The sequence below is a fragment of the Drosophila simulans genome, chromosome 2R, assembly GCF_016746395.2.
Source record: "Drosophila simulans strain w501 chromosome 2R, Prin_Dsim_3.1, whole genome shotgun sequence".
NCBI lineage: Eukaryota > Metazoa > Arthropoda > Insecta > Diptera > Drosophilidae > Drosophila > Drosophila simulans.
The window spans coordinates 15579782-15604568 of NC_052521.2; the positions used below are offsets into that span (position 1 = coordinate 15579782).

Consider the following 24787-nt stretch of genomic DNA (forward strand, 5'->3'; position numbering starts at 1 on the left):
TAACACACTAGGTGACAGGTTCATCGCAGCGGGTGACTATAACGCCAAGCACACCCATTGGGGATCTCGACTTGTGTCGCCAAAGGGTAAGCAATTGTACAATGCGCTTACGAAGCCAGAAAACAAGCTAGACTATGTATCCCCGGGTAAGCCTACATACTGGCCAGCAGACCCAAGAAAAATCCCAGACCTGATCGATTTTGCAATTACTAAACATGTCCCCCGCAACATGGTCACCGCCGAAGCACTAGCAGATTTACCATCAGATCACTCACCTGTTTTTCTAAATATGCTAACTCGCCCCCACATCGTCGACCCACCGTATAGACTCACAAATTTTAGAACAAACTGGCCAAGGTATCAAAAGTATGTCTGTTCACACATAGAACTAACGACGGCATTATCTACAAAGGAGGATATAGACAAGTCAACGGAAACTCTTGAAAACATTTTAGTTTCGGCTGCAAAGGCTTCAACCCCGCCAGTGACGTATGCAAAACCAAACTACATCAAAACTAATCGCGAAATCGAGCGGCTGGTATTAGATAAACGACGCCTACGAAGGGATTGGCAGTCTAATAGATCACCAATTACTAAGCACATGCTTAAGATAGCCACACGCAGGCTTACCAATGCTCTCAAACAAGAGGAAAAAAACAGCCAACGTTCATATATCGAGCAACTCTCTCCCACCAGCACTAAGTACCCTCTTTGGAGAGCTCACAGAAACCTAAAGACTCCAATAGCGCCAATTATGCCACTCCGAAGTCCCTCTGGCACCTGGTTTCGAAGTGATGAAGAAAGAGCCAGTGCTTTCGCTGACCATTTACAAAATGTATTCCGACCAAATCCCTCTACCAACACATTTATTCTCCCTCCATTAATAGCAGCCAATCTAGATCCTCAAGAACCCTTTGAATTCCGACCATGTGAACTAGCAAAGGTTATCAAAGAGCAACTGAACCCAAGAAAATCGCCTGGCTACGACCTAATAACTCCAAGAATGCTCATTGAACTCCCAAAGTGTGCTATTCTTCACATCTGCCTGTTGTTCAACGCAATCGCCAAGCTTGGATACTTCCCTCAAAAATGGAAAAAGTCGACCATAGTAATGATTCCAAAGCCAGGAAAAGATAAAACGCAGCCATCATCATATAGACCGATAAGCTTACTAACATGTCTTTCAAAGCTGTTTGAAAAAATGCTACTCCTTCGGATTAGCCCTCATCTTAGAATAAACAACACACTTCCAACACATCAATTTGGCTTTAGAGAAAAACATGGAACCATCGAACAGGTCAACCGAATCACGTCAGAAATTCGTACTGCTTTTGAACATCGAGAATACTGCACAGCCATTTTTCTAGACGTCGCGCAGGCATTTGACAGAGTGTGGCTCGATGGACTTTTGTTTAAAATAATCAAGCTGTTGCCCCAAAACACACATAAGCTACTGAAGTCATACCTATATAACAGAGTGTTTGCAATAAGATGCGATACAAGCACTTCACGCGATTGCGCAATCGAAGCTGGAGTGCCGCAAGGCAGTGTACTGGGTCCAATCTTATACACCCTGTATACGGCGGATTTCCCCATAGACTACAATCTAACAACCTCCACGTTCGCTGATGATACCGCGATACTCAGTCGCTCGAAATGCCCAATAAAAGCCACGGCACTCCTATCCCGACACTTAACATCTGTAGAACGATGGCTTGCCGACTGGAGAATTTCAATAAATGTTCAAAAATGCAAGCAGGTTACCTTTACCTTAAACAAACAAACATGCCCACCACTGGTCTTGAATAACATATGCATTCCACAAGCCGACGAGGTAACATATCTGGGAGTTCATCTGGACAGGCGGCTCACTTGGCGCAAACATATAGAAGCCAAATCGAAACATCTTAAACTTAAAGCAAGGAACCTCCACTGGCTCATAAATGCTCGCTCTCCACTTAGTCTGGAGTTCAAAGCTCTTCTATACAACTCCGTCTTAAAACCTATCTGGACTTATGGCTCCGAGCTGTGGGGCAACGCATCCAGAAGTAACATAGACATTATTCAGCGAGCACAGTCAAGAATTCTGAGAATTATCACTGGAGCGCCGTGGTACCTTCGAAACGAAAACATACACAGAGACCTAAAAATCAAATTAGTAATCGAAGTAATAGCTGAGAAAAAAACGAAGTATAACGAAAAGCTGACCACCCATACAAATCCCCTCGCAAGAAAACTAATCCGAGTATGCAGTCAAAGCCGGCTGCACCGCAACGACCTCCCAGCCCAGCAATAAACTTATTAGGGCATTAATGAAAAAAAAAAAAAAAAAAAAAAACTATCACTAAGTGAAAGTTAATTAAGTTAGATTAAGATTTGAACACTTATTGTTAGTCTCTTAACACAAAGGGAAGATTCAATAAATAATAAAAAAAAAAAAAAAAAAAAAAAAAAAAATTACAAATCGGCTTAGATTGAAACGCCTTAATTGGCATTAACTCGATGAAAAAAAAATGTGTACACGAAATACTTGTGTTAAATGCGGCAGCGGTAAGTGGCAAGCGGTAATTAATCAAACTGGAAATCAATTTAGGCTCATGCCCTCTCGTTCCCTCTCTTCTTTTCTCTCCTTCTGGCTCCATAGCTATCTGTGCTGTGCGAGCAAGAGAGAAAGTGTGGAGTATCTTTGAGATGTATAAGCTTAAACAATAGAGATTTTATTGCAGCTAAATGTTGGCTCTTTGTTTATTAACTCCATAATTAATGTAAATTAAATAAATTAGATAGTAATAAAAACGTAAAATTCGAACCTAACGATAATAATTACTTTAATTTACCTTTTTATAAATCCAAAATAGTCGCAATTTCTGCTCTGGATATGCGCGTTCCCGATTTATAGACAGCATCCAAAAGATGAAGAGAGGGCTCGGGGGTCGGGTGGCAATGAGCAGTGGGTGGCGATGGGCAGGTGATGATTCCTTTGCTTCCTGGCCTGCTCGCACCCACAGTGAGCGACTATCGTGAGGGGGGTTGGGGGAGAGAGTGAGAGAGCACGCGAGAGGGCGTAATAATCCACAAAAGAAACTCCCAAACTCCCAGCTCCCGGAGCTAACGGAAGGTGAAATGCAAATCCGCAAAATTTTCCTAGCAGCGCAATCTCAGGAATTATTTTCCATTTATGTAAGAGCGAGAAAGAGAGAGAGAGTCAAACTTGGCTTTTCCTTCTGCTTTTCACTGCTTCTGCTGGATTCTATTGCTGCTGCTGCTTCTTCTTCTTTTTTCTGCTTGTTTTTCACTTCTTTGACACTTTTTGCATTTGCTTCTCTTTTCTATTTTTCTTTTTTTGCGACAAATGTATGAACTTTTTTATGAGGTTAGTTGTTGTTTTTTTTTCTTTATTTCTCTACAAATACACGAAAAAACGGCACTTTGAGTAAGGCGAGGGAGGGAGACAGCGAGAGAGGGAGCGCGTGTCCAAGCTCTGTTGCCTTTGCCTTCTCTCCGCATGTACATATGTATTTGGCAGAACAGAAGCTGCTCCACCGCACACATACACGTGTACATGCATAGCAAGAGAGGCGGTGAACAGAGCTTGGGGCATACAAAAAAAATACACGGGGGAGTTGTTGCACGACAGAGATACGTCGAGCGAGGGGAGAAGTGGACACGAAGAGAGACTAAACGACCGACGGACTGACGCGACGCGACTTCACCTTGCACACGCGCGGAAATTGGCGAGAGCGACAAAGCGACGACGAGTTCGTCGTTTGTCGGCGTTCTTTTACCGCAATGTTTGTGCGAAACATAAAAAAGCTTTGCACATACACAGCGGCAGGCAGTGCGAGCGAGAAAGAAAGAGACAGAGAGGGAGAGCGCAATACACACACACACACAAGCACATGCAGTGGCTGTATAGTAATTTTATTCCGGTACTATTCAACTGATGAAGCTTCTGTTGCTGTTGTTGTTATTGGCAGCAACATATTGCCAGTGCCACACTCTCATTTTGGTTCGTCTCCTTTTCCTTTCTTTTTTTACTACTACTTTTTAGTAGTTTTCTTTTCCTTTTTTTGGCGATGATGATTACGCTGCTCTTTTAACACACAGAGATACACATACAAACGCACGCACAAGTCAGGCCCAAGTGGGTAATTTGTTTTATGAGTAGCGGCAAATAGCACTTGTGTATGATTGTCGCTCTCCTCCTTCTTCTTCTCGTTGCTGTTGTTACTCTTCTCTTTTCATTTTTTTCTGTTGTGAATGACAGACAGCTACGAGTAATAATTTTTAATGCGTTTTTGGCATTTCTACGTTGCTTTGGGTTAATTGCTTGAAACGCGACGAAACACTAAATCACGCACACACAGATACGCGGTACGACCAGAGAGCGAGAGGCCAACAACACTTATTATTTTGTTGTCGAGTTGAATTAAATCAAATGCACATGAGGAAATCACACTGGGGAACAGCTTTGCTTACTTCTTTTCCACAGACTTTAGTCCTTCTTTCTTGTTGTTTTTGGGATGTTGTTTTTCTTAATTAAAGATAGAACCTGATCCGCTCAGTGTTTTTTATGTTTTTGTTTGGCGACAGCGTTTTATCCGTGCTGTCCGAACGAACCGAAGGAGCAACGCGTACAAAAGCGCATAAATTGAGAGGCGAGAGTTGGCTAGCAACGCGCAGGGTTGTCGGGTATATGGTGGTAAATAACAACTACATTTCGATAATTATTTGGTTCCGAAAGAATTGTTGTATTTATTCGAATGCTTCTCTTATATTGTTATCACAATTTCAAACTCTTAGAACGCAATGAAGTTACAAATTACTTATTTAAAACATATTTACTTCTTAACATTCTCAGCCACTTGACAACCCTGCGGCATTTTCTACACACACATCCACTGCTTACATCGCACACACTGGCATTCCCATGCACATACACAAACGGTCTCTGAGAGGCATTTCTTTAATGGCGGCTTTCGCTCTTGCTCGTGCGCTCTTAGTGCCCTCTCCCGCTCTCTTGCTCTGCCGACGCCATATTGCGCAGTTATGTATGTTCATCCCTTTCCAATTTGTTTACAGTGCCGTCGTGTGGTCTCTCACTTGTCCGCTGTTGTTGTTTGTGTTATTGCGTTTGTTGCTCTTGTTATTGCTATGCCTCTGCAAATTGTTTTTGGTGGGGTCCTGAGGATTGATTACTGATTGGCATGTCGTTCGCCTATAGTCAGTTGCCTTTTGTTGTAGTTGTTCTTCCTTTCCGTTTGCTCCTTCTTATTGTCTTTCACCTTCTCACCACACGCACGCTGGCGTGCACACGCACGCACCTCACCACCACCTCCACCGTCTCCTCGTCCTGCGTCCATTTCCTCCTTGCCTCCTTTTTTTTTTGTTGGTGGGCGGTTCGTGGGGGGAGTAGCATATAATGACATAATGAGATTTATTAGGCGCAAAATAAAGCCATAATGTTCCATTTGACCTTTGTGTAACTTTGACAGTGGTAATTCTCGCCTTCCTGTGCCACCGGCTTATTATTATGATGATGAGCAAGAAATATCCTTGCTGTCTATACACACATACATATGTATACATTTACATACATATATAGGGAGCATTGCAGAAAATGAGCATTTTCAATTCGTCATCAACATTTTGAAAGTTGCCTTTGGCAGTCGTCGATGCAAAAGGCAAATAAGTTCCACTCAGCCCAAGTTTCAGATCAGGAGCGCTTAGTTTAAGCTGGTACAAGCCTATTTGTTTAAATATTTCTCTATTTGAGCTGTCTATTACATTTGTAATCCCTATAAATGTTTGAAAATGCTTTTGCCCACTACTCGTAATTAACAGTAATCGCAAAGAGTGTTGCCTACTTATAGGCATGATAAGTAATAAAACCGCATTCGTCTTTTAGGAGGCATGTGCATTAAATGAACTAATTAAATTTGCAATGAGCTTGTTAGTAAAACAAAAATGAAATAAATTTGTCACATTATCGACTCCCTTTAAGTCCAGCCCTGTTTCATAATATTTTCATCCTTTTCCTGGGGAGCCACTCTGCGACGCTTTTCGCTGGCATTTCCTTTGCCGGAAAACTTGTTTGTGCTCCTGCAACCAAATATACTTGGGCAAAGTGTTTGCTCCTTGTTTTTCCATTGGCATTCGTGCACGCTCTCTCAATTTTATTGCTGTGATTGTGATTTCTAGTTGGATTTGACTATGCACGCACACACTCACATCGAAGGCATTTGGGGAATTGATATCCTTGTGCGCTTTTTGCAAGAGTTCAAATATTTTTCATTTTATTGCTGCTGACACACAAACACGGGAAGCTCAGGAAGTGGGCGCCGAGTTGGGGGTGTGGCATTCTGTGATGGGAAGCAGTAAGCAGGGGAGGGGGTGCGTGGGGGAGTGTGTGTGCGGAAAGGACACGCACGTCCTGGGCCCAAGGGTGCTCAGGCAAACAACATTTGTCAATGCTGGCAATATTTCACTCCGGAATGGTCCGTTGCCAGTGGATGCCCTCAGTTTACGGCTCAGTGCCTGGCCAAAGGACCAGAGGACCTCAAAAAGCCTCACAAATCCTGCTACACTTGCGGCCAGAAAAAGTTGCCTACTTGCAACTATTACAATATTAAGTTGATAAGTATGGAAATAATAATTATTTTGGGAATATTTCTTGTTATTATATATATATAATATTTTCCTTTTGGTAGCTTTCTGAACGGAAGCGGATATTTTCAACGCGCCATTGTTATTTTTTGAGTGCGGGAAATTGTTCGCCCCAGCTTTTCTTCTCCTCCTTTCGCCTTTCTCCACTCCCTTCTCTCCTCCCTTTCTCCGGGTGAAAGCAAACGAAGCGAGGGACCGTGCAAAGCGTCGTCCTTTTTGCTGGCGCTTCTTTCTCCCTCTCTTTCACGCCCCACGTTGCTGTCTCTTTCTTTTTATCTATCCTTGCATAGGGAGAAATTTTGAATGCCCATAAAAAGATTGTTTTTGGTATGGGATATGATTTTTAAAAATTTATTCTCAATATGTTTTTGATTGTTTAATTAAATATATTTTGAGTTCATAAAAAATTTCATTTATGTTTATTAAAAGGTAAAATATTTTTCATTCGAGTTACTTAAACGTAGAAAATGTTAAATTCATGTATAAAGCCTCTGATTTCGGTCTGTGTGTGTCTCTCATCCGCTTCATGCTTATCATTGTGTTGAGCTTCATCGTCCTTTTGCCCCGCCCCTCTGCACTTCGCCCTCTGCCCAGCGAATGCCGCCCCCCGCTGCCACGCCTTGTCGACAGCTTTGTTTGTGTTGTAAATATAATTTTACGACTCTGCCTCTGTCAGACTCGACTTTCCCCCAGCGATTCCACCCGCGCACTGTCAGTCATTTCGTCAGTTGGTCTGTCCCTTGGATGGGTTTCCCAACCACCCAGGCATCGGACCAGCCACCCATCTCACCCACACCGCCCATCCAGCCACCCAACCACCCATATCCACCCCTGGCCTTCCCTTTGCCCTTCATCAACTGTCGCTGCTTTTTGTCTGTCGCTTTTTCTCCCCCACTTAACATTTTATTAAGCGAAAATGCTTGTGCCGTAAAATGTGCGCTTACATGTTTGCCCGCCCACCAGCTCCACCCCAATTTTCCCGCTTTCCCCCCCAGCTCCTTCGCCTCCTGCTGCTTCGTCCTTCTTGGGCACGCACCCTTGGGCTGCTCTGCCGCAGTCATCGTCGTCATTTTCATTTCCTGTGGTCGTATTTATGCTTTTTATTTGAATTGATTTTATTTCGTTGCCTTTTCCATTTTCCATGTGGCGTGAGCCCAGCTTATCCTTGTGTTTTCCCCCCTCATCCCCTAATGGTGTGGGTGACTGAGGGAGGGGTTGTAAGTGCGATTGTGTGTGTGCTTGTCTGTGTCGTGTAGTTAATACGTTGATTTCATTTTTATTTTTATGATCCCTTTGCCACTTTAATGTTAATTTTATGACACTGATGTTGATGATGCTCAAAACTGGCGCAAACTAAGGGCTCGACACTGGCTATAAATACTTGTATTTATGGAAGATACATTCGTACATTGTGTCGTCTAAGAGTGTATCTGTGAGATACTTGTCAAAATAAAGATTTTCTTTAGGGTTTGGGGATCTTTTGTGTTTACATTAAAGCATAAAATGTAAAAAGAGATTAGTTATAGATATACAAAACTATACATGAGTTTTAGTTTAGAATGCATCTGCTTGAAAATTGATATATTAAGTATACCGTAGATAATTTGATACATTAAACTTTTAGGTTCAACTGTTCTTTATATTTCATCTTGTTTGTGTAAGTGCCTACACTTATGTTTGACATTTGTAGCAAATTGTAGCCTTGCATTCCAACCGTCGTGTGCAAGAATTACTGGAAATGGTCGGCTCAAATTTACACATCCGAAACAATAATTTTGCCACCTCATCCCCGAACTTGATGGCAGTGGACACGCTAGTTGTGACTGGCCTAATTGCCGCTTCGCTTTTCACGGCCAACAGCTCGGCGGTCTTGGGGCATGGAGCTTGGGGTTTGGGGCAACACGTTAATGGCCAGGCGTACGCATAAAATCAACAATTACATGGCACAAAGCAGACCACAAGTTCTGTGGCAGGCAGCCGCACCGACTTGCCAACTTGCCACATCATGACAGGCTTATGGCCAACGGAGCGACGCTAATTTTCTACGGTGGGATATTGGGGCAGGAGGAGTTGTTTTGGTGGGGCAGGAAGAGGAGGGAGGGGGTGGCACCACTTAGTGTAGAAAACGCACTGCTGGCTACTGATTGGCCACACAGAGATGGCAACGTGATAGGTTGGGCTAGCAACTCCAGGTTGAAGTAAAGTATCTCTTACTTAAACACTGCGAAAATTAAGCTTCCTTTTGTATTGTTTACAAATCTCCATGAAAACTCAGAACACAGACTTGGAAAATAATAATAAAGTAGAACTTAAGTAGCTAGTCAGAATTGAATGTAAACCTGCACTTCTAAATTAAGTTATAGGATTATGACAGCCCTAAGAAAGTGAAAATTGGGCATTATAAGTATACTTCTATAGAAATCATAAATGGCTTTTCTAAATTCAAATAAAGTGGTATCAAAAGAAGAGAAAGAAGAAACGTCTTTAAAGTAAATCACTATATTTCCCCTTTTCAATTCATAAAAGATATTTCAACACAATGGATATTCTATGGAATATAAACCACCCTGTTTGGAGGCAGCTTCTTGAGCCACCACCATATCATTTGTGCCACCCACTGAACCACTGGGAAAAGGTGGCTCTCAGTGGGTCCAGGCCAAACAAACTATCAAAGTTAACGTCAACTTGAGCTGAAAACTTTTGGCCAAGCTTTGGCATTGTTTTATAATCAACTTGCACATAATTTATATGCACGAAAGTTGGCCAAAGCCACAGTCGTTTGTCGGTTTGTCTGATAAAAGGCAACCACAATGAGCAAAGGTTAACCAAGACACACAGAAGCGGCAGGAGACGCACACATATCCCAATGCTACATGCCACATGCCACACACCACACACACATACCCACGCATTGTGTTGTAAAACTAATCTCAACAAATTATCTTTCTAGCATTCAGACTTTTGTGCACTGCCTACTTTGCGGGGGAGAGAGGTGGGTTTTGTCCGAGAAAGTCGCAGAGAAAATTTTTTAACTTTTCACAGACAGTGGGGAAAGTTTTCGGTGCAGAAAGTTGATGCGATTATGATTTTCAATTTTCAGCAGTCAACGCCGAAAAGCGAGAATGGACATCATAAAGTCCTGCCGACGTCTGTGATGGCGAAGTGGAAATGTGGAAAAGAAGGGAAACGAGGAAAATGTGGAAATGCCCAGCCGAACACAAACACAACCACAGGGCAGATGAACGAGAGAGAAAGCAGGGGGAGCTACACAAAATGTGATAGATGGATAATGTCCTGGCGGGCAGCCTTATGCGAGGGATAAGTGTGAGGGAAGTGCTCCGTTGCGGCCACCGACAATAAATTGAGTTTCGCCCATCCAAGACCAAGTCCAAGTCCAGGTCCAAAAGCGGCAGCTGTTCCACTCCCAAACTTCCGAACAGTAGCTGCAAATCCCCAGCTCAGTTATAACATTTATCGTTGTGCAAACTGCCAGCAGCAGCAGCAGCCGTAGAAGTTGTCCGTTCCAAGGGATAAGGATGCACACAATGTCAGAGGAAAGTCCACCCATGTGGATACACGGCGAGAAATTCAAAAGCTCTAGTTCCAGAAGGTATACAATTTCAATGTAGAAATGATTTAATTAACATATAAAACGTTCTAGTAATATTACATATAACAAACATTTGTATTTCAAAACTAAAAAGCAACAAATTTGTTTTCAGTGTCTGTGTTTTAGTGTTCAAATAAAAGGCGTCACTGCACAGTGGTTGAAAGAGAGGGGGAAGGAAATGAAAAGGACAAATATAAACGTAATGAAAATGGAATTCTAAGCACAGTGGGATGCTCTCTTTGCACAATCATAAATAAATAAATAATCTATTTGAATAACAATAATTGTTGGCATCATTTGTAAAATGTATTACATTACTACACACAAAAAATTCATTTTGAAAGATTTTTTAAGAAAACCAAGCAATGATTTGTTTCATCAGCGTGCATTTAAATTTTTTTTATTTATTATTAATTAAATTTATGTGATCTGTTTACTCCACCGTGCTTGTTCACACATTTTGTATGTCTATTCCGGTTTCACGAATCGACTTAAAAAAAAAAAACATTTTGTTCACATATTTCTTTTGATTTATACCAAAACTGCACGCTTTATATTCTCATTTTTTCCTTCTTCGTTGTTGTTGCTGTCTGTGTCGAGTATCCCATTCTGTAGCTACGAAAAAATCACATATCGTGCGGCTCGTTTATTTTTCATTCCTGTTCAAATTATATTGTTGGCCAACAAAAGCAGCCAGCCTGTTGGCACACTCGTTGATTTCAGTTTCAGTCCTGTTTTGTTTGACTGACAGCGACACCAGCCACATACCAGCAGACCCATCCCCAGGTCCCCCAAATCCGACCCAAGGGAACCCATCCAGGGACCATCCCAGCATCCCAGCATCCCAGCATCCGAGCATCAACATTAACGCGCTCCGTTGCCGCTCACCCATAATCCTTTCAATTTTTAAATCATTTTTTATGCCGACCTTTTCCCGTTTGCCTTTTTTGCGACCCTTTTATGCAGTCGTGCCTCGACTGCCGCGACCCTTGCCGCAAATATTTATGAAATGAAATGAATACGCTCGCATTCCCGGCGCTACTCTGATTGATGCCCACTGATGATGGCCAATGAGGAGCGGGTGAGATGGGTACGCCGGACAGGGCAGGATGGATGGCCGGTCACTTTGGAATCACTTTGGAGGAGCTTAACCAATCGACCGGCATCGTCTAACGACAATGACATGTTTATCCAGGCGGCATTCCAAGCCGATCATTTACACCTTTGCATCCCCATTCGCAATTTCATCAATTACAGCATTTAATCAACTCGTTAAGCCAGCTCCAGCGAGCACAAGGCTCTCAGTGCGCCACCTGTCGATAACGGTAAGGGGAGCAGGACACTGAGCGAAAAAGTTGATGTTGAAAAATATTTAAAAATATATTTCTATTTTGTTTAATAACTAAAAGTAGATATAAAGAGTTAGATATCAGCTTAAAAACACTTAAATATATGTATTTTTTTTCTAAGCTTAGATTTGTTAGATTGTTTAGATTGCTATAAATGTAAACTTATAGATTAAAATGAATAATAAATAAAAACTTTTTCCATGAAAACTGTCTACTGATAGAGCCAGCGTGTCTTGGCAATTAATAGATTATATTATACAAATCATACTTTGTTATATACGAATTATATGAAACAGGCATTAATTTACTTATATTTAGCAGACATACATATAAATTTCTCTCACTGCAGTAGCCTGCAGAGAAGTGGGGGGTGGCTTTTTGGGGCGTAGTCCGAGTCTGTGAGGTAATTACGAAAATGAAATCAGTCCGAGGTAAGCTGCATAATGCAGGCGCCCGAGGGCGGTGGGCCTGCAAAATTGAATGACCAGTTGATCGGCCTTGGGGGGTGATGGTACTCCTGGTTGGATGTGGAAATTGCGGTGGGCTGCCTGAGGGGCGTGGTCGGGCAATTGTTTTCCGACCCCCTTCAGTGGTATGTAGTAGCCACTGGCCACGTGTACCCTGCTCCCCTCGAATGAGGCGGAAAAGTTTCGGGCACATTCTGTGTTTGACAAAATTTGATTGCATATTTGGTTGCTCGGTCGATTTTACCAAGGGTAGGAAGTTGGGAATGCTTAATTAGATTGCAATGACATTTGCTCGAATAAATGAGAAAATGCTATTTTGCATGAGTGAGGTAATCTACGTAAGAGCATGTTATTGCATATTATCTTTTCTTAAACATACATGAAAAAGTTGTCCAGTGCAATTATGTTAAAGTTTATGATATCGAATATTTTCGCTATTGTTTCGTATCAACCCAAAAATTCCATTGCCTACAGAAAAATGTTGAAAGGAATGTTGAAGTACAAAGAATTAAACAAATATTTATTATTTTACAATTTAATCGTAATAATAAATGTATATGCAATACGTTCTACTGGCATTTTCCACTTTCTGATCGCTGTAATTATTGAAAAAGTCACGATGGAAATACAAATAAAATGCAAAGCCACTTTCACTCGGTGTGCTCATATGAAAAAAATGAAAAAAATTACAATTTGTATGTGCAACTGTGCGTATGCGCAATGTGCCGTCGGCAAGCGAAACGAGATGAATGTAATTATTAAAAATTGAGTCCTTATCGGCAGCACACTTGAAAAATTCAATTAAATTCTTCATACCTTCGGAAAACGAAATTAATCAAAGTTACTGCACACAAAGGTTCATATTTCAGTTGAAAAGGGAGTGGCAGAAAAATCTATCAAGTGTTTGATTCCTTTCATGCTCCACTTGACATTGTTTTTCACCATTTTCTACCCAGCCAAAACTCAATTTCCGCTGAATTAAATCAAAGACTAGAAGGACGAAGAGTTGTTTGAGCGCGATAAAAAAAGAAAATCGTTTGGGGCAAATAAAAATCAAATTTAAAGCTCTGAGAAGCCCCTCGGAAACCCGTGACTTTCACGTCGAAAAGCAGGCCGAAAAAAGTCTGGTAGGGATTGGATTGTTTGGCCACCCCCACATACAACTAAATGTCGCAATTTTACGAGTCAATATAAAGGTGCCTGGGGAGTCATTTACAGGCGCACAGCGGTTTGCCTTCGCTCGGTTTTCTCTTTGGCAATAAAACATCTCACAAAGGACACGGGTCACAGGACACGCGGAAAGCGCGGTACGTGGAAATGCCTTTGCCGCAAGGAAAACGAAAGAAAACACGTGTTCGACGTCCTGGCCGCGGGTAAAGCCAAATATGATGGCAATTTTTATGCCTTTTTGTTGAAATATTTCCACCAATGAGGCATAAAACCAGAAGCGAAAACGGAACTTTCCTCGAGCCCCACAAATGATTTACGACCCGGTCTTGAGTTTACGACAAATTTACGAGAACATTGCAATTTGGCTATTATTAATTTAGTACACTGAAGCAGTCAGGAAATGAAGAACAATACCTTAAGCTTCGTTTTTAAACATTTCAAAGAAGCTTTTTAATCAGAAAAACGCTGACACTTTAGCATAATAGTTACTACTTTTTATTTTATGCACACAAGCTAATACTTAGTATTTTTAATTTATTTTATTTTAATTATTATGGCAAGTTGGAGTTAATTTATTTATATAACACATACAACATTTACCATCTTCGCGTAAATTTGATTGATAAGTGAGCCGAGTTTTTGGTGGCACGTGCTGTGCAACCATGGCAATTTCCATGAACTATAATGTCGCCATTTCGTATGGTAATCCTAGGAATTGTTCCTAAAATAAATAACATATTAGTATGAAGATTCAGAGGGATACATTTTATATATATGACACTTACGAGCATATCCAAATTCTACAAAGGAAATGAGCGCCAGTAGCGCAAACAAAATCGAAAAGCACTTCATCGCTGCGACAATTGAGACGATTCAATGACTGCGTTCGCTCAATTGCAGTGCGATTTATACAGTTGTATCTCTTCATCTCGGCGGTGAATAACACGGGAGTAACAGAAAATACCCTAGAATATTTTATAAATCTTTGGGTTTTCCATAAACCCCCGCTTTTGATAACCTATTCCACTCGACTGAGCATTTGGCTCGCTGGCAGTGCAGCTCAAAAGCTTCAGCTAAACCAGCTTATTATTTAATAAGTATACTAAGTTATAGTTTTAATATGAGTGATATGACGTAGGGGGAATATTTCAGATATTCAATGCATTATTTTGAAGTTGTATAATAATCATAAATAATATGAAGCCTTAGTGCTTGACAAACTATACTAAGCATTTGTTAAAGCTTTCTTTCTAAATACTTTATATAATTTATGCAATTGATTTATGTTATGAAGTTGCTATATTTATTGTATAATTTTATTTTATTTTTATTTATTAATTTTTTAAATTTTCAGTGCATGTTAGTATTCAATTATTACCGAACACCGCAAATATTAATAAAGTTCGATTGAAGTAAGTATGTAAACTTGTATATTGCGTAATCAAAACTTTTTTGGCCGACCAATAAATATTGCTTTGATATAAAGAAATGTTAAGGAAAAAAATTAAAATTTTAAATATTTATTAAAAAGGCATCAGATGTTAATAAGCGTATTAAACGAGATTCTTTTTGATTTAATAATTGATTTATAACTTTTTTATAAGCTTTGATTATTAACAGCTGTTATATAATTTTACTTTTAAATAATAAATGCCTGTCTCTAATAAACTTAAAAATTAGTTATAAAATTAATTTTCTGCAGAAAACAAAAACATAATCCAATAAATAAACCAATAAGATTCTATAAACAATTACATAAAAGACCTATCCAACGAAAATTACCCTTTTGAAATTTATTAATAAATTTTAAGTTATGCCAGAAAATTAAAAAATGCGAGGTATTTTATGTACTAAACACAGTATAATTTCTTTAATCTCCACCCCCGCTGATGCTGCAGCCCACACAATCCTTATTGTGAAGGTAAGTGCCACCTGGCAGACGACCACTGTAGCCATCCGGATACCGGGTGCCACCGCCTCCTCCGCCGCCAGCGCCAGCTCGCCGGATTGGACCATCGAGAGCTCCTGGATATGCGCTAGGGGAATTGATATAGACCGTTCCCTGGCCCGGCCTACCCGTCCTGTAGGATTTGCCACCGACGACCACGTTTTCCGCCACCGGAGGACTGCAATCCTGGCATACTCCGCCGATAATCACATTTCCGGCTGCGGAGTAATAAAATAATAAGCGAAATTGTGGCATTGAAAGGGACCCATCTGATTCTTACCCTTGGCCTGGGAAGCCAGGACGACGACAATTGCAAAGGACAGAATCAGGCACTTCATTCTCAAACTGGGTTCAAGACGAATCTGCTCGAGACACAGGGAATCTGAGAGCTTTTAAGCATTCCCATTCGCTTTGTTATGGAAACCAGATTGCAGTGGGGGCAAAACCAAGGGTAGATAGGTGCGGGATTCACCCCAGAAACCAGTTCAAGTTACAGATAACTCTTGGCAGGGGTTTTCCAGAAGCCATCCAATCACCGAAGCTCATACTTTAAGTTTATTGCTAGGTAATAATCAAACGAAAGCTTATCTGTAAAATATAGAGTATACAAAAAGCAGAAGATTGGTTTTGATTTCTACATTCTAGCTCTTGTGTATCATGTTTGTGATAAAATATACAGATTTTCATGCAATCAATAATTGAATATGTCATCATTATATTGTTTTTTCTTGACAATTCTTTCAGATTGTATAAATATAAGAATATCCTCATGGCATATATATAATTTGTTCGACTATTTTTACTATATTTCTTAATTATATTTAAATATTTTTATAAAACTTAAAAGATGATATTTCTTTAGTACTGCCAATGTTACCAATGATTTCAACGATTTGCCTGAAATTAGAGATATCTTTTAAATTTTTTTGAAATTTGAAAAATTGCGGTTAATGTATATTTATAACAATATTTAAATATAAGCTAAGTAAACAATAGTTTTTTAGAAAGTTTGAGTAAATTGTTTCCATTACCTCTTATCTATCTTCAAAAAAAGAAAGATTTTTGTATTTTTGTATATTGTATATTGTATTTTTGTATTTCTGTATTAATTTTTTAAAAAATCAGTAATTTGATGTTTAGCTCAAGCAAATGAAAAAAAACAATAATTTATAAAAAAAAAGTCTGAAATATACGAATTTTTACCGTCTTTGAAGACTCCGTCTTAAGTCTGCCAATTAAATGCTTGTGTTTTCCCAAATACATGGCTTATCACTGATTCGCGTGGCTCTCTAATCCGACAGCCGACTATATAAGACCAGCTCCCACCAGTCGAGATCATCAGTTGAATCCAATCAGTTGGACAGTGCACTCAGTATCCAAAACCGGAGAAACTCATCCAGAATCAATATGAAATTCTTCTCAGTCGTCACTGTTTTCGTGCTCGGTCTGCTGGCTGTGGCCAACGGTTAGTAAAACTAAACTAATTGAAATTGCGTACTTAAATAATTAACTAATAAATTATTATTTTCCAGCTGTTCCACTGTCGCCCGATCCAGGCAATGTGATCATCAACGGCGACTGCAGGTTGTGCAATGTCCACGGTGGCAAGTAGGATGTTTCTACCCAAGGATTCAAAAAAGGACATAGTCTACAAACTAAAACACAATAGCTGTTACCATTTTTACTAAAATTATACATAGAATTTAAAATGCAAATCAAACAAATACATACAAATAGAGGATTCTACTTCCTTTCTCACTAAACAAAACATGCCAAGTTTTATTTTTAGTATTTACGAACTAATCAAAACAAAAAGTATAAATATATATTTTCTACGAAAAATATATTGTCAGGTGCTATCAATCGCTCTCATCTCATATTGCACTTGATTCATTTCGAGATCCGACTATATGCTATATAAGATCTGGTTCCGTTAATCGAGAGCATCAGTTGTAGCTGATCGTTTGTCCGGTGTGTTCAGCTTATAAAACCGGATCTATTAATTGAAAATCAATATGAGATTCTTTGCAGTCATCACTGTCTTTGTGCTTGGTGTTCTGGCTTTGGCCAATGGTGTGTATTAATTAGATTAATTAGTTGATTCCTTAAGTAAGTAATCATCTTATTTTGCAGCTGTTCCGCTGTCACCCGATCCTGGAAATGTTATCATCAATGGAGACTGTGTGAATTGCAATGTTCGCGGTGGCAAATAGAAAATATACAACCCAAGGATTAATACAAAATCATTATTTAACTTCATAATAAAAATGTAATAAAATAAAACCTAGATTGTAGTTGTTTAAATTAAATTCGCAGTCATTCCGAATAATTCTGGATTACAGATCGCTCCACCATAAGTTGAAACAGTCTTGGTTTTAAAATAAAAATTATTTCTTAGTGTTTTAATAATTTATTGACTTTATCCGCGTATATTGCAACCGACGCAATCACTGTTGCGCACCAGGGTTCCGCCGGGATAGCCACTGGAATCGATGGTGGTTATGCCCGATCCTGCCCAGCCTCCGCCTCCACCCCTTCCGCCAGATCCGCCCAAATCGATGTACTGACCACCGCGCGACTGACGCTTCGAACGCCTGCCAATGTATTGAGTTCCTCCAGCCGATTGGTGCAGTGACCAGCCACCGGCCAGGTCAGCATCATCATCATCGTCATCCCATGATGGGCGACCGCGGGATGGAGATGATCTCGAGCTGGGCCTGGCTGTGGTCCTACCTCCACTTCCTTTTCCACTTGTCGGCTTGTGGGTGGTGGTAGTCGTTTGATCATGGGAGCAGTTCACGCACTTGCCATTGATGGTCACCTTGCCACCTGAGAAGAAGAAGGGTTAATATTCAAGGTAAAACCTTCTGGCCTTCAACCGACCGTGGACAAAGGCCAACGTGGCCAAGATCAAAAGCGCCAATAACGTCAGGCTCTTCATTATGAGGCTCTCTAAGCTGATTGATCGCCGTCGCCCCCTTTTATAGCCGCGCCGATTAGCTGAGATCGATAATGTAATATATAATGTATACAAATTTAAAACCGATCTGGCTGGAATTGAGTACACCTTTGTTTTAAAACAAAGCTGAACTATTGACTGTTGCCTGCATAGGAGATTAAAGGAAATAAGTGTTTTTTTTTAAATTATCATCTTTTTTTTTCAAATCAATACCGTTTACAGCGCGGCTGATGCAATTTTATTTCTAGTCATTTATTATAGATTAAATAGATAGAATTTACTTAATGGTTCCTGATTCTATAAATGTTATAAATATTATTCCATCAACAACTTCTATTTATTGTTCACAAGAAGATATGAATGCATTATCTATAGATGACTAGATTACTATTTCAACTTCGATTATTATTATTATTTAGAAACATATTCAATAGTAAGTTTGATGAACTCATTTTGGAATGCAAGTGTATACCTGTTAATTTAATTTGTAGCACGTGCAGACTTTGTATTCAAAGTGTTATAAGCCGGTTTCAATTTCTCTAAGCTCACCACATTTCTATATTGAAATATATGCAAAAATATTATTATTGTTTGTTTTAATTTTTGCCATTTCCAGGTGCATGCGCTCCAGATTGAGGTAAAAAAATAACAACAAACTTTATTTGTAAACAAAACCATAAACAAATTATTCAGTTCTTAGGAAGCAAGGCAAATGATTGAAAGGTATATTGAACTGCAACTATTTTAATTCTTCTAAGAACTCCAATGGTTTTCACTCGAACCTTAATGCGATATTTGCTTCTACCTGTTGGTTCACATAACACGCCCATAAACACCGGACTGGAATTTCCAGATTTAAATACGCAAAACAAATGCTATTGAACGCTCAACTTTCTGTGTTTTCCCAAGCGCCATCGATTCGATGGGGGTTATCAGAGGCCTCCGTCCCACCAATGCACATGTGCTGCTCCAAGATCCCAGGCTGAGCTATATAAGATCAAGTGGAACTAGCCAAGAGCATCAGTTGAATCCAATCGATTGCTTGCGCATTTAGCAGCCCAAAGCCACAACAACCAGAATCAATATGAAGTTCTTCTCAGTCGTTACCGTCTTCGTGCTCGGTCTGCTGGCTCTGGCCAACGGTTAGTAATACTATATTTTACTGCTATTTGATTTAATTATTTATATCTTCTGCAGCTGTTCCCCTGTCGCCCGATCCAGGAAATGTGGTGATCAACGGCGACTGCAAATACTGCAATGTGCATGGTGGAAAGTAGGAAAGCAATCGCCTGAAACTCGAAGATGGGCCAAAACTTACCTCAAAACCTAAAGACAATATTTATACTCTCACTCTTGTACTAAAATGAAAACTAGTAGTAAAAAACATTGCCAAGTACAAATAAAATGATGAAAAACAAAACTATTTTCGTATTTTCAATATCTTGCAGCTATTTTAAACTGCAGTATCTAAATAGGAAATATTCACTAAAACATTTAATTCAAATAATTTAAATGCAAAATGCCAAATATATGCAAACATGTAGATTAACATATTAAATATAATCTTTAAATATATACTTTTGAAAAACTTTCTAAAGCTTCAAAGGGTCTCGCCTTTCATGATAAACTTTATTTAACATTACTCATCCGCACTGTTGCACACCTATTAACCTCTTATTAATTTATTGGCATTTTGAATATTATTATAATCAATTTCTTTCGCTTTTACAAACTAAAGTTTTAAAAAAAATGTTTAATAAAATTGTTGCTACTTCATTGGATACTCTAAATTCTAAATAATATAATCATATTATATTTAATTATAAGTATATAATTAATTCAGAAAAATCTGTCAAAAAATCTACTCTACCGAAACTGTGCACGGAAAAAATATTAAAAAAAATATTAAAAAATTAAAATATTAATTAAATATTAATTAAGCACCATTATTAGTTAAGCAAAGCTTATATTTAATAAAAATTGTAAACAGTATTTAAAATTCTAAGGAATTACCATTGCTTGTCATTCTTATTTTAAAAATGAAGGCGTATAGAATTTAATTATAAAAATAATTCTTTTTCAAAATACTTAAATAAAGATCTGCTTTATGTCTGAATTTGAATTATTTACTTAACAATGGGAGTTTCTTGAAAAAAAGCTATGACCCCCGGTAATCCAGAACCATACTCTTTCCAAGTACCTTAGCTAACCCTTTTCGCACAAAACTTGCTAATAAACTGGGTGCTAATATGACAGTTTATTGATTCGGCGGAATTGAACGCATTAAAACGGGTTCGCAATACTGGGAAAAACGAATCGCATGGGGCGCCAAGTCAAATGGAATCAGGTTTGCAATCTGGCCACCACCTCGCACGTGAATAGAATCGCGTTCTGGACCAGCTCGGATTTCCCTTTCCCAATCGCTCAGCTCGGGGCTATCAGTCTGCACTTGTTTACGCTCAATTTCATTGAGAACGTTGCACCGCTGCTCTCGGGGATTTCTCGATGGAGGTGTTGGCTTAGGCATGAGCTTGGGAGAATCCCAATCTCGGCCAGACTTTTCCCGGCGTCGCTGCCAGGGTTGATAAGACAGATCGGTGCGCCTTGGTGCTCTATGACTATATAAAGCGGATAGTTCTCAACACTCAGCATCAGTTGTCAACTGCAAATTCTTTGGAGTCAAGCTCAGCATTCAACCACAAAAACCAACAACATGAAATTCCTATCACTCGCCTTCGTTCTGGGTCTGCTGGCTCTGGCCAACGGTGAGTAATGCCAACTATTCACCAACTAAATAAGTTATTTAATTATGATTTTAATTATATTTCCAACACAGCCACTCCACTGACTCCTGGCAATGTCATCATCAACGGCGATTGCCGCGTCTGCAATGTGAGGGCCTAAGGGCAGCGGAGAAGGAAGGATGCCAGTTGAAGTTCACACAGCCACACATATTTTTAAGTCGAAAATGTAATTGAAATTCCCAGAATCAAGTGCCCATATTAAAAAAATATTCCAGACAAAACAACATATTATTTATAATGGGGAAATTTTATTGATTTCTATAGATAACAAATGAAAGTGGGATAATCAGCAAACCACTTAAATGTATTCTAGTTGCAAAATGTATTAGAAATTTCTAGGAAAACATACAATGAAACAATCCCTTGTCATTAAAAAACTTTTAAAGACAGCTTAATATTTGTTATTTAGTAGTTTAGAGATGTGAATTGAGAAACAGATAACTGAAAATAATTTAAGGCGATTGAGAATACACTATTTAATTCAAATAAATGTTTTAAAGACTAATCCAAATTATATTATATTATGATTTGATTAACTACATTATTGTCAAAATAGTTCAGCCTTAGCAATAAAATCAATATAGCTTTAAAATTTGTTGTTTAAAAAATAACAAATAATTCATAGCTAATTAAAAGGAATTTCCTTCCATATATTTCTTTAAAATCTGTCAAATCCCGCAAAATAATTATAAACAATTATATATATAATATAGCATATACTATATGCACTATGTACAAATGCCATATAAAAAGCAGAGCACTCGCACTTTGGCAGTCAGATTTATTCGAAATCCCCAAGGAAAAACATGAAACCCCTCCAAGTCGCCGGAATTTTGATGCTGCTTTTCTGCCTGCTGGCAGCTGTTAGTGGTAATTATTAAATAAAATAAATATATTTATAGATTTTTAGCTAATCATTTTCTAATTGCAGCTACGCCGGGAAAAGTGTATATCAATGGGAAATGCATCGACTGCAATAAGCCTGATAATGATCCAGGAATAATAATTCCTCCAGACCATAATTCAGCTGGATCCATATCTTACACACTCACATCTGGATCGATTCTTTTTGGAATTCTATATCATATATTCAGTTAAATTACTATGTCATCAAAAAGTTAATAAAATGTGCGAAATAATATCTTTTATAACTTTTATTTCTGAAAAGCTTAAGCTTTTCACCCATTGTAAATGGGATTTAGTCACATATTTCAACTACATGTGTATTTAAACTACATTTAGAATTTAACTCTGAAACTAAAATATTCAAATTTTATTTAATTCTTAGCTATTAAAAATCTTTAAATAGTTTAACTTTAATATTTATATTAATTTAAATTGATTAGCGTGCTAAACAGCTCTAGTTTTCCTCTTTGAGAGAAATCTACATTAATCTATTATTTATATTCGATTGATTGATGTCACTATCGCTTAATTTTGTTTTGCCATTGTTTATAATGTGCATCGCCTTATCAACATTTTTGTTTTTGTAGGGAATTTCCAGACTTGGCACGACTATGTGTGCTTGCAAAAGCTGAGATACGTACTATCTGGGAAAAACCTGATATTTAAAATTCATAGATAAGGTGCCTATAAAAGAAAACCAATGAAGTGCATTTTTATCAGTTTCATTTCAACCGTTGCCTACAATATGAAGTGGATGTCCTTGGTCTTTCTATGCGGTCTGCTCGCCATGGCAGTGGGTGAGTATCCATAAGATACATAAATCCTTAACTATTAGTATCCTAACTATTATTTCACTATTACTATAGCTTCTCCGCTAAATCCGTGTAATGTCATTATCAATGGAGATTGCCATTATTGTGCATTGTGCATAAAGTGATGGTCTTGTTTATTTTATTTGTACACAAACTCTAATAGTTGGCGTTCTTTTCAGTTCGAACTTCATTTCTTACTGCAAAAATTAATAAAATAATATTATAAACAACATTTTGGTGTTTCAGTGACTTTGGTTTATTTCATATTTTGAGTTCCACATTCTAATCGCCGCGTATATTGCAAACTTTGCAGTCGCCGTTAATAATCACATTGCCAGGACTCAGGGGATTGGCTAGAAATAAATAAATAAAAGTAGGATTTCAATTAGAAATAAAGTTTTTATTATTATTATTATTTATTGCACTTACCACTAGCCAAAGCCAAAAGTCCCAATAGGAAGGCAATCGAGAGCAGCTTCATATTGTTGATGATTCGACGATTCAGCGACTAAATTGCCTATCTATTCAAACAGGTCTCTTTTATAGCCGCGCAAATCGGATTGATTAGCAAATTGCGCACTTTTTCAATTAAAACATGACCCCTGGAATATATAAAAATGCGTCATAACTTGATTTGAACAGCCTATCCCCATCGACTTAGTAGCTTTGAGGAGATCTTTGTCTGTGATTTGCAAACACACAAAGCAGTTATTAGTTCCAGGGCAATTTTAAATCTCACTTATTTGATTGTAGCACTTTTTAAATACATTATTAAGTGCATATAAAAAAACGAAAAAACTGAAACGTAACGAATGGCACTGCAGTTTACTAGCAGGAACTTAACTTCTTAAATCTTAGTTTTCTATGTGTGTATCTATGTGGTCGCCAAAGGTAAATGAACGTGTTTGTGGTCAAATTAACTTTGCAAAAGTTGATGTAGGTGCGTATGTTTGATTCAGTTTATAAGTAACTTTGCTTGTGCACTAAAAGAAAAACCTTAAATTCCAAAAAAATTGATATATTACCAAATAATCTTAGAATGTTTTTTCAAAAGGTTTCACTACACCATTATATCTTTTTTATATATCATATTCCAACTTACACTGTTTAATAGTTAGTTAATAAATAATTAGACAGTTTTCTGTTTTTTTTTCAAAGAAAATATTAATTGCTTTTCATTGCAATATACATTGTTTTTTCACAGTGTACTTGTTTTTGCACATGGCTGGCAATTAAGCCAATGAAGCATTAAAAACCACCAGTCGAGCTCCATGCAAAATGAGTTTTTTGGCTGTTTCGTGGGGCTTGAGGCGATTTTCGATGGTTGGGGGTGTGGTGGTGGTTGGTTCTGCAGAAGAAAGGTGAGTGCAAATGGGGCGGAGAAAGGGTTTAACGCAGTCAACCAGCTTCCACTCAACCAGGATTAGTGCCGCATGCGCTAAACGCTGTTGTTGTTGTTGTTCCACACACACATTTGTCAACGTAGATGGCATTACGGATAAATGAACTCGAGCCAAATGAGCGTACACATGTACGTATACGTAATATGTGAAAATGTGCGCCTGTACACAGACGGCCAACCGACACGTGCGCGTTAACAATTTAATTACGAGCTGCGGGCAGCGGCAGCTGCCACATGTTCATCGAAAAAAAAAAGTTAATCATCGAGTCGAGTGGGTATGCAGGAATTAAAGCCAGCGCCCAGTTGCCTTTGTGGCACGATTAAAGCCGGCCAAATGTTGCAGCTAAAGGACTCGAGTCGAGTGCTGTTTAAGTGCGGCAAGTCGCAGGTCTCAAGTGCTCATGTTCATGCTCTATAAATTCAAATGGAACAGAAATGGAGAAGTCGATGGAATATTCAAAGGGAGGTCGTGTTTTGCTTGGAAAGTAAGAGATTTGGTTCGAAAATTAATTAATTTAAAATAAATAAGCATAAAATTGTCTGTTTAATCACGTAATACACATAAACATCTTCTGTGCTTTTATAGTTATTAAAGTTTTTGTGGTTGCTGTTAATTTGTTAGGAAAGTGAGACAATGATCTAGTTAGGACATGGTTAGTACATATCAAGAGATACTTTATAAGAAATGGTGCTA

General features: G+C 38.6%; 10 protein-coding genes across 10 annotated transcripts; 6 read left to right on the forward strand and 4 right to left on the reverse strand.

Moving 5' to 3' along the window:
- Positions 1 to 13739: 13739 nt before the first annotated feature.
- Positions 13740 to 14273, reverse strand: LOC27207766. Its single transcript, XM_016183441.3, has 2 exons — positions 14048 to 14273; positions 13740 to 13983 (listed from the first exon to the last, which is right to left on the reverse strand). The coding sequence occupies exons 1-2, from the start codon at positions 14112 to 14114 to the stop codon at positions 13859 to 13861; spliced, it is 192 nt and encodes a 63-aa protein (XP_016028365.1). The 5' UTR covers positions 14115 to 14273; the 3' UTR covers positions 13740 to 13858.
- Positions 14274 to 15103: 830 nt separating this feature from the next.
- Positions 15104 to 15627, reverse strand: LOC27208889 (bomanin Bicipital 1). Its single transcript, XM_016184435.2, has 2 exons — positions 15491 to 15627; positions 15104 to 15428 (listed from the first exon to the last, which is right to left on the reverse strand). Exons 1-2 carry the CDS (start codon positions 15546 to 15548, stop codon positions 15133 to 15135), a joined length of 354 nt encoding a protein of 117 aa, XP_016028366.1. The 5' UTR covers positions 15549 to 15627; the 3' UTR covers positions 15104 to 15132.
- Positions 15628 to 16057: 430 nt separating this feature from the next.
- On the forward strand, positions 16058 to 16978 carry LOC6735093 (bomanin Short 1). The gene is made up of 3 exons (XM_016168402.3): positions 16058 to 16071; positions 16512 to 16675; positions 16743 to 16978. The coding sequence occupies exons 1-3, from the start codon at positions 16058 to 16060 to the stop codon at positions 16820 to 16822; spliced, it is 258 nt and encodes an 85-aa protein (XP_016028367.1). The 3' UTR covers positions 16823 to 16978.
- Positions 16979 to 17133: 155 nt separating this feature from the next.
- LOC6735094 (bomanin Short 1) lies at positions 17134 to 17619 on the forward strand. The gene is made up of 2 exons (XM_002082035.4): positions 17134 to 17283; positions 17344 to 17619. The coding sequence occupies exons 1-2, from the start codon at positions 17226 to 17228 to the stop codon at positions 17421 to 17423; spliced, it is 138 nt and encodes a 45-aa protein (XP_002082071.1). The 5' UTR covers positions 17134 to 17225; the 3' UTR covers positions 17424 to 17619.
- Positions 17584 to 18239, reverse strand: LOC6735095. The gene is made up of 2 exons (XM_002082036.3): positions 18094 to 18239; positions 17584 to 18039 (listed from the first exon to the last, which is right to left on the reverse strand). Exons 1-2 carry the CDS (start codon positions 18149 to 18151, stop codon positions 17630 to 17632), a joined length of 468 nt encoding a protein of 155 aa, XP_002082072.1. The 5' UTR covers positions 18152 to 18239; the 3' UTR covers positions 17584 to 17629.
- Positions 18240 to 19080: 841 nt separating this feature from the next.
- LOC6735096 (bomanin Short 2) lies at positions 19081 to 19584 on the forward strand. The gene is made up of 2 exons (XM_002082037.3): positions 19081 to 19311; positions 19367 to 19584. Exons 1-2 carry the CDS (start codon positions 19254 to 19256, stop codon positions 19444 to 19446), a joined length of 138 nt encoding a protein of 45 aa, XP_002082073.1. The 5' UTR covers positions 19081 to 19253; the 3' UTR covers positions 19447 to 19584.
- A 1144-nt stretch (positions 19585 to 20728) lies between these two features.
- On the forward strand, positions 20729 to 21193 carry LOC6735097 (bomanin Short 3). Its single transcript, XM_002082038.4, has 2 exons — positions 20729 to 20934; positions 21006 to 21193. The coding sequence occupies exons 1-2, from the start codon at positions 20883 to 20885 to the stop codon at positions 21071 to 21073; spliced, it is 120 nt and encodes a 39-aa protein (XP_002082074.1). The 5' UTR covers positions 20729 to 20882; the 3' UTR covers positions 21074 to 21193.
- A 522-nt stretch (positions 21194 to 21715) lies between these two features.
- LOC6735098 (bomanin-836) lies at positions 21716 to 22114 on the forward strand. Its single transcript, XM_002082039.3, has 2 exons — positions 21716 to 21843; positions 21905 to 22114. The coding sequence occupies exons 1-2, from the start codon at positions 21780 to 21782 to the stop codon at positions 22069 to 22071; spliced, it is 231 nt and encodes a 76-aa protein (XP_002082075.1). The 5' UTR covers positions 21716 to 21779; the 3' UTR covers positions 22072 to 22114.
- A 454-nt stretch (positions 22115 to 22568) lies between these two features.
- LOC6735099 (bomanin-065-like) lies at positions 22569 to 23064 on the forward strand. Its single transcript, XM_039291556.2, has 2 exons — positions 22569 to 22676; positions 22746 to 23064. The coding sequence occupies exons 1-2, from the start codon at positions 22580 to 22582 to the stop codon at positions 22814 to 22816; spliced, it is 168 nt and encodes a 55-aa protein (XP_039147490.1). The 5' UTR covers positions 22569 to 22579; the 3' UTR covers positions 22817 to 23064.
- On the reverse strand, positions 22924 to 23250 carry LOC6735100 (bomanin-068). Its single transcript, XM_002082041.3, has 2 exons — positions 23121 to 23250; positions 22924 to 23044 (listed from the first exon to the last, which is right to left on the reverse strand). The coding sequence occupies exons 1-2, from the start codon at positions 23170 to 23172 to the stop codon at positions 22974 to 22976; spliced, it is 123 nt and encodes a 40-aa protein (XP_002082077.1). The 5' UTR covers positions 23173 to 23250; the 3' UTR covers positions 22924 to 22973.
- Positions 23251 to 24787: the final 1537 nt, after the last annotated feature.